Source organism: Ananas comosus, linkage group 14, assembly GCF_001540865.1.
Source record: "Ananas comosus cultivar F153 linkage group 14, ASM154086v1, whole genome shotgun sequence".
Lineage (NCBI taxonomy): Eukaryota > Viridiplantae > Streptophyta > Magnoliopsida > Poales > Bromeliaceae > Ananas > Ananas comosus.
In genome coordinates this window covers 5,153,313-5,162,431 of record NC_033634.1, presented here as the reverse complement: position 1 = coordinate 5,162,431, position 9,119 = coordinate 5,153,313, and the positions used below count along the sequence as shown (strand labels likewise).

Genomic DNA, 9,119 nt, shown 5'->3' with positions numbered 1-9,119 from the left:
TGTTAAAAATCACAAATTTTGGACGCCAATATCGTATTTTAATGATTATATATTTATTTATTTTTGTTCTACGGACTCTTTATATATTATAACTCACATTTGTTAAATCAAATTTTAATTTCACGATATTCAACTTCAAATATTTAATAAGGTTTGTCAATTTTAAGGACACACCTTGCCGAGGCAATATTTATGTATTGAGCATTGCTACAGGTTTTGACAATACTAGTTTTATATATTATTAATATATTGACAATCTGTGCGATATACCGACCGTTCCTAAAGCAAGTGGCAAAGAGCTTGGTAGTTGGTATCCGAGACTCAAGTTCGAATCCTAGTTGATTCACATTTTCAGCTAAGTTTATTTCTAAATAAAATAAACGAAGCGGATAGCATGCTACCTTTCTCTCTAAAAAAAAAAAGAGACAATCTGTGCGATATAAAAAAAAAAAAAGACAATCTGTGTGATATTTTTGAATCACATGTGCAAGTTAATCAGAAGCCTTCGCATCAATCTGGGAACCGAAATCTATTTTCTTATTTCTACTAGTTGTTAACTAGAAATAATTATTTTTTAAAAAATAAATTAATTTTAGAAAAAAAAAATCTAGTTCGTACAAATTTATAAAAAAATTTAATTATTTTTAGCAATAACTTTTTAAATAAAATTAGATAAAGATTAAAAATTTTGCCCAAATCTCTCTCCTAATTTTATCTCCATCCATAATAACTAAAAATTCTTTTAATTAATTATACGTCATGTCTTACGTATTGATAATTGGACTTGCCACTGTACTAAAGAAAAGGCTCTGACTTATGCTATCATATAAAGAGCGCTAATCTTACTTAAAGGACTCAACTACCGCATTTAAAAATTTCGATATGACTCAAATTATCTAAACGTTAGATTTATTATTATGTCTTTTGTCATTAGGTCTATTGTGAATCGCAGTCCTATTTAACTTTTTAAGTTCAACCCAACTTAACTGATTAATCTTTTGAATCTATTATTATTATAGATAGTATGTTGAATTTATTTTACGCAATAATAAATTGCAACCTTATATGCTATGTGGATAGATGCTCTTTCTAAAAAGGATAAATTTCAAATACCGTTCCTATGGTTTCACATTTTTTCACTTTATTACCCTGTGGTTTAAATGTATCAAGTTAGTATTCATTNAATGAAATAAGATAATGAAATATTATCAAAAAAATAATATCAAATATAACATAGTTATTATCAAAACCGAAAAAATTTTTTGGGTAAAAGATGTCTAGGGATTTCTAACATATTCGAAGTATTCTTTTCATTAAAATCCAGGTAAAGGATCGTCGTTGCTTCTATTGATTTTATACAAATACGAATACGTAAACACAATCTAATGCATCGAACGATTATATTTTCTTTCTTTTTCTTGTCCTAGATTTGACACATACTGATCTGATTAGATCCATTGGAATGAATTTTTTTTTTTTTTTTTTTTTTCGGTCCCCAAATTTTCCACATATCCACCCATCCAATTAAATCCTAGTTCATCAAATATTACGTATAATTTTTTAAATTACATGATGATAAAATAAAAATCAGTTAACTTTTAAAATAGTTAAGTATAATTTTTTGAACTATAAAATGATAAGATAAAAAATAAATTAGAGGCACCGGTAGAGAAATTGAAGTTTACTCTCATGTCTCGTTTGGTTCACAGTTTGTAATATTTCGATATTCTTCTATATTTTCTATTAAAAATATTCAAATTATTATTAATAGCTCAAATTGGGTAGTTGTAAAACTTGTTAGTGAAGCAGTGGAATTATTATTTTCATTAATAAATATATACTAGTGTTTAACAACTTTTCAATCTAAGTGACTTGATAAATTAGTAACAGACTTGTTATTCTAAATATAAAATATGTGATATCTTTTAAATATTATAAACTTTAAATCAGACGGCACCTTAATTTGATATAACAAATAAATCTTTGTAAATAATTCGCTATAATCACTGTTTTTTATGAGATTTTTATTTTCAGCCGTTCATTTTGAGGCTACTCGTTTATTAGACAAACGAAGTCAAAAAATTATGAAATTTAGTTTCTAGGTAGTTCTAATAGCGTAGATCATATCTAACGGAACTGATCGCCGAATCGGATGTACCATTATTGAAAACAACTTACAAGTACGGACACTTCTGTACTTTCGAAAGCATAGGAGCCTAGTGCTCTCTCTCTCTCTATATATATATATAGTAGAGCTACTATGCTATCGGAAGCTTAGAGGATCTGGTACTTTCAATTTTTTGGCCCTTAGATCAATACCTTTGATCATTTTTAACCTTGGATTAATGCTATTACCCTGTAGGGACCACTCAACCCTAGGGGTACTACTCAATCCTGAGAGAGCCGCAATCATCTCAACCGTATAATTTTTGATCCAATGATCAAAAAGTTGGAAACATTAGATCCTCTATACTTCCGATAGTATAGTAGCTCTACACTATATATACATATAGGCCCACCTTTTTTTTTTTCTCTCACACCCTGCACCTTTTTTTTTTAATTTTTTTTTTCTCTCAACACCTTTTCTTTTTTATTTTTGCTTATATTAAGTATAAAATTTTATCACATGGACCAATCCTATTTTTTAATAGTCTATATAATAAAATTAAAATTTCATTTATATACCATACATGAATGATGAATCCGGAACCCATAAGCATACGGCAACCCTCTCCACACTCCTCTGTATAGAATGTATGTAGTTGTAATTGCTGTATTTTTAACTATATGTATTTCTAACTACACTGTATTTATAATTATATCTAATCAAATAGTTCCTTAATATAGTAAATAAGTAAAGTAATAAAAATAAAATAAATAAAAGTAAAGAANTTTAGATGAAAATATGAATCAATTAGGATTCGAATTTAGAACATCGGATATCAACAACCAAGTCTTTTGCCACTTACGCAAGAGATGGTCGATTGTTGCTGCAGCACTTAAATATGTTTCTCGTGCCTTAATAAGTAAACATACTTATTAAGTACAATTAATGGATTAGTCTCGACCGATTAATTAGTGAATTGATTTTTCAAACTTTATTTATAGATAGTTAATTGTGTTGGAAGAATCTTTTAGACAGTTCAGAAAGTATCACCAATATTTTGGTAATACTTTAAAACAGGTGAATTAATTTGGACACGCCGCATATGATTTCTAATGACTTTAATATAATTTAGCCGTAAAAACAATTAGCCAAAATTTGGATCAATCGGGCGATTTGTTTTTAAAAGAAAATTGTACGAATTTTTCATATTTAAAATTTAAAGAACATATAAATGGATTTTGAATGTAGAACCGGTCTAGTTCGGATCAACAAACACGCACCAATCACCTCCACGGACTCGGGCCGTCGAACGTCCCTCGACCGCAGGATATTCCCCCCCGCCCTTCGAGAATATTCTACAAAAAAAAGATCACCTGTTCATCATACACCCACCAACCACAACTGGCCACGTCATCATCTCGCGTTCCGTCTCCGCCACGTCAGCAAACCCCGCCCTGCTAAAATCTCCTCGTGGACCCTGTACAGTTTCACGATAAAAATGGACCTCGCTGCTTCTCCTCCTCTCCTCTTTCCCCTCGTCGCTTCCGTGGTGTATTCTCTCTTGCGCGCTCCACACGATCGCATCCCCTAATAGAGAGCGCGAGAACACGGAGAAGAAAACCGAGTACCCTAACCCTAGATTAGCCATGATCAACCTCGGCATGGACACGAGGCCCTCGGCGGCGAGCTCCGGCACGGCGGAGAAGGCCTTCTCCTTCTTCTCCAAGGGGTGGCGCGACGTCCGCGACTCCGCCGACGCCGACCTCCGCCTGATGCGGGCCCGCGCCGACTCCTTGAAGAACCTCGCCGACCGCGAGCTCGAGAACTTCCTCCACTCGGCGTCGGCGTTCTCGGCCCCGGCGCGCCCCGCGGCGGAGGGGTCGATCGTCGAGCTCGAGTTCGTGAAGCGGATCCAGCCGAAGCTCTCCGAAATACGGCGCGCGTACTCGTCGCCGGATTTCAGCCGGAAGGTGCTCGAGAGGTGGAGCCCCAAATCGACGATACGGGTCGATCTCTCGGCCATAAAGAAAGCGATTGTGGCGGAGGTGGATGAGGTGGGAGGCGCGCTGGATTTGGGGAAGGAAAGGTTTCGGGGGCAGAGGAAGGTTCTGTGGAAGGATCGAGAGCGGGAGGAGGAAGAGGAGGGCAAGGAGTGGGAGCCGATCCGTATGTTAAAGACTGGGTTAAAGGAGTTCGAGAGGAAGAGCCAGCCGAATGAGATCTTTGGGAATTTCAAGAGCAACGAATTTGTTGAGAAAATTAAAATGAGCTTGGTAATGCCCCTTCCTCTATCCTCTTTGTTTTCTTTATGTCGCTCTAGGGTTTTCATGGCTAGATTCTTAGTACGTACAGTATGTTAAATATTTTATTTCGGGGCTTCTATGTTGTTCATTGTGAAATTAATTAAGGATAAATATGATGGATGATTTTTACAGCGATAGATAGAATTATCAAGCTTGTAGCATACAAAGATTATTCCGTGATGAGATTGGCATTTGTATTCTATTGCAAAACAATTGATCAGTAGAATAGGATATCAGCTACTCATGGACATCACTTATCGTATTCCCATAATTCCAATTAAATTAAGTCTGGATGCATTGTTCGGCAGGGACTAGTAGTCCTGTATTCTTTAGAAATTTTTCTTTAATCATCAATCTTTGAACTTTGGACATCAATTCTTGAACTTTATTTCAAGATTTTTCATGGCAAACAGTCCATAGGGTAACGACATTCCGTAGCTTCAGTCTGTGCTGGTCATCATGCTCTAAGAATGATAGTTTGTGACTATTTGGTCCCTTCTTTAGATGTGTCATTTCCGCAAATAACGCAAATGGACTAACTGCAGGGAAACATACAATTACATGTCAGAACGTTTTACTCCCTTGCTCATTCAGGACTTAAACTATGTTCTCTTAAATAGCTCTAGCTTTTCTATTTTTCTGAGATTTTTTTGTTTGATTGTCCTTTGACTATTTTATTCTTCTTATTTCAAGAACATGCCCACATACTAGCAAATTGATATTGACTCTCAAAGTTACTTCTCCTGAGGTTTAGTTTTGTGTTTTTAGTTTGCTAAATTGCTCATCCAAGTATTAGTGGAATACTTGTATTTTTGTTTGTCTAGGTATGATATGTTTATGTGTATCACCATTATTTTTCTACTTGCAGTTAATGATAACACAATCTATTGTTTTATCAACCCCACATGCAGAGTAAATGCATGGATTAATTTATACATCCTCATATGTTTAACTTTATTCTTATCCCGTGTTTCTCTTCTTGCATATATATATATATATATATATATATATATATATATATATATATATATATCTTAACTCAGAGTCGCCATACTTATATCTGTTTTTGGTTTCTTTGCAGAAGTCAATGTGCAAAGAGCCTGAACAATCCAAGGTTTGTCACATTATTATCTTCATTTTGATACTTTCATTTAATAATGTACTACTTTTATTCGATAATGATTCAAGAGCAAATGCATTTTGTTGATTCATACAGGAAGTTCCGCCTTTGGATATACCTGAGCTTTTGGCATATCTTGTTAAACAATCTGGACCATTGTTTGATCAGTTTGGCATCAAAAGAGGTATGAAACCAAAACTTTGTTTACTCAGTCTAACTTGTGACTTGTTAATATACAGGATGTTTATGCATATCATTGTGTGTTTTTTTAAAATTTTATTTTTTTTAATAATATTTCTTCAGACCTAGCATTCTCTTTTGTTTTTTTTGTTTTTTTTTTTTTTTGACTTTTAAAGATACCACATCTTTTACCTAGAAACATATCTTCTGGGTGTAGACATTTGCGACAAAATAGTGGAGGCCCTATGCAGTAAACACAAAGACCACCTTCTATATAATCCTGTTAGTCAAAATGGAACATCCTTATGTGGAAATGAGACTATAAGCGACGAACTTGACCTACGAATAGCTAGTGTGCTGCAAAGTACTGGCCATCACTGTGATGAGGGAGGGCTTTGGAGTAATGCTGTAAAGCATGATAGGACAGATCATAAGCGCCATGTTGCAATTTTTACAACTGCTAGTCTTCCCTGGATGACTGGAACTGCTGTAAATCCACTTTTTCGAGCTGCATATTTGGCTAAATCAGCTAAGCAGGACGTAACGTTGGTGGTCCCTTGGCTTTGTAAGTCAGACCAACAACTGGTTTATCCCAACAACATGGCTTTCAGCTCTCCAGGGGAGCAGGAGGCCTATATACGGAATTGGCTGGAGGAAAGAATCGGCTTTAAGGCAGATTTCAAGATCTCTTTTTATCCTGGAAAGGTAGTCATTTATTTAGTGCATTATGATCCATTTTATAATTCTTATTAGTCTTCAATATGCTTTAACAGTTTCTTATTTACTCTCTTGAATGATAGTTCTCAAAAGAACGGCGAAGCATTATTCCTGCTGGTGACACTTCACAGTTCATCTCCTCGAAGGAAGCTGACATTGCCATATTGGAGGAACCAGAGCACCTAAACTGGTACCACCATGGAAAGCGGTGGACCGACAAGTTTGATCACGTGGTAGGTGTTGTTCATACGAATTACTTGGAGTACATCAAGCGGGAGAAGAATGGTGCTATACAAGCTTTTTTTGTCAAACATATCAACAATTTGGTCGCCCGTGCATACTGCCATAAGGTATCAAATTTGAACCTTCTGCTTTCGTAATTTAATATAGTCACGTGGCTTGTAAAGAAGTCCGTATGTTCTTCTTTGTTGGGAAGGTGGCATTTCCTGGTGAATCATTTGCTTGTGGATCTTTTGTTGACCTGAGGGTCTGATTGGCCTGGCTGGAACTTCTGAATGCCTTTTGAGTGCAGCTGTTCGAAAAAATAGTAGCTTGTAGCTTAAATTCTCGTCAACAGCTTCCTGGTGCAGAAGAAGCAGAAACTTCAAACTGAAGTTTCTGGTTTGCCGGCCTTATGCTTGTTTCAGCTCTCATTCCCAGCAAAAGCTTCAAAATTTTTATTCCAAACACCTGGTTGCTGCTTCTTGGAACAGAGCAGTTCCAATCGCTAGGCCAACCTTTGATCGATATCCTGTATCTTTAACTAGTTAATGATGGGCTGTCCTGCAGGTATTGCGTCTTTCTGCAGCAACTCAGGATCTACCGAAGTCCGTCATTTGCAATGTGCATGGTGTGAATCCCAGATTTCTTGAGGTTGGAGTGAGAATGGCAGCTGAAAGGGAGCGAGGGCAACATGCATTCTCCAAAGGGGCATACTTCCTGGGGAAGATGGTGTGGGCCAAAGGTTACAGAGAACTGATAGATTTGTTAGCTAAACACAAGAGTGACTTGGAAGGCTTCAAGTTGGATGTCTTTGGAAACGGTGAGGATTCATATGAAGTTCAATCAGCAGCTAAGAAGTTGGACCTTAATCTTAACTTCCTAAGAGGAAGGGACCATGCAGATGATTCACTTCATGGGTAAGTATTTCATGAAAACTAAAAACTTACAAGGGATCTTTTTGTTTCTTACATATCCTTGAAAATATGTGAAAAATTGCATAAATTAGATCTGCAAAGTTGGGTTTGCATGCATGTACCTCAGAACCGAAACCTTATCAGTGATCAAGCCCCTGCCTGGGCTAAATGGAAAAATTGTTTATGCCTATACATCAGCAGAGGGGCTGCATTTAGAGTAGACAAGCATTTGTGCCTATTGCAGTTTTGCATATATTATTATATGTGTTTGAAAAGAAAAAGACCCCTTCATTAGGCCTCATTGTTTTGTTCTGACTTCTATATTGATTGTGGAATGTGGAATGCACTTATGTGATCTTTCCTTGTCTTCTCAGGTACAAGGTTTTCATCAATCCAAGTGTTAGCGATGTCCTATGCACTGCAACAGCAGAGGCTCTTGCAATGGGGAAGTTCGTTATCTGTGCCGACCACCCGTCAAATGATTTCTTCCGGGATTTCCCGAACTGCTTGACGTACAAAACATCGGAAGATTTTGTTGCCAGAGTTAAAGAGGCGATGGCCAGTGAGCCTCAACCCCTCACCCCTGAGGAGAGATATAACTTATCATGGGAGGCTGCAACCCAAAGATTCATGGAGTATTCGGAACTCAACAAGGTTTTGAGTAATGAGAGCAATGAGCATGGAGAAAGTAGTAAAACAATCAGTAAGATGAAAAAGTCGGTTTCCTTGCCAAATTTGAATGATATGGTGGATGGAGGGTTGGCATTTGCTCATTACTGTCTAACAGGCAATGAAATTCTAAGGTTGTCTACAGGAGCAATACCCGGTACACGTGATTATGATAAGCAACATTGTAGGGATTTGCACCTCTTGCCTCCTCAGGTACAGAATCCTGTGTATGGCTGGTAATGTATAGTATATTGTAACCTTAGCCCTCATTGTAGCAACATTGTCTCTTCATTGTAACCTTGCACCTCTTGCCTCCTCATTGTAGCAACATTGTCTCTCTCTATATCTTGTGGTGTATAGTATATTGTAACCTTAGCCCTGCGCTTTTCCCCTAGTCGTAAACATGTACAATGAGCCCACATCCCCATCCACTGAACTTAGTAATATCGTAAGATCGGAGAGATTCCTATTGAACTTTTTTTTTTCCTTCCTTTCTTTGGGTGGGCAGGGTTTCGTATTGTATGTTATTCTTTAAGCACGCGAATATAAATACAGACAAATGAATGGGGATATGTACTGAATATTGGAGATTCAATGAGAGTAATCCATTTGACGAGGTGAAGATTCAAAAGCGAAGATTATGCCGGTGTGAGCATCAGCTCGGCGTAGATCCTATGCAACTGCACATGTTAGAAGGACAAGGTATTTATATGTCAGACCATTCATTTATAGATAGATCAAGGATCGACATTAGAGAATCGAAAGCTAGTGTAAAAAATGTATATCGTCTAATTGGGTCGATGCTGCTTATTCTATTTCATAGCTTCAACAATTCTCTTGTTTCTCTTTTGTTGGTAAGAGATGCGTCTGGCAATGTGGCGTATGTA

General features: G+C 36.7%; 1 protein-coding gene across 2 annotated transcripts; it reads left to right on the top strand.

Moving 5' to 3' along the window:
* On the top strand, positions 3,603–8,848 carry LOC109720330 (digalactosyldiacylglycerol synthase 1, chloroplastic-like). Of its 2 annotated transcripts, none has more exons than XM_020247376.1 (7): positions 3,603–4,380; positions 5,492–5,524; positions 5,627–5,714; positions 5,907–6,415; positions 6,511–6,777; positions 7,217–7,566; positions 7,938–8,848. In XM_020247376.1, the coding sequence occupies exons 1-7, from the start codon at positions 3,754–3,756 to the stop codon at positions 8,470–8,472; spliced, it is 2,409 nt and encodes an 802-aa protein (XP_020102965.1). In that variant the 5' UTR covers positions 3,603–3,753; the 3' UTR covers positions 8,473–8,848. The 2 variants fall into 2 exon arrangements, with proteins under 2 accessions (XP_020102965.1, XP_020102966.1); XM_020247377.1 differs by having other exon boundaries at positions 3,604–4,380; positions 5,928–6,415.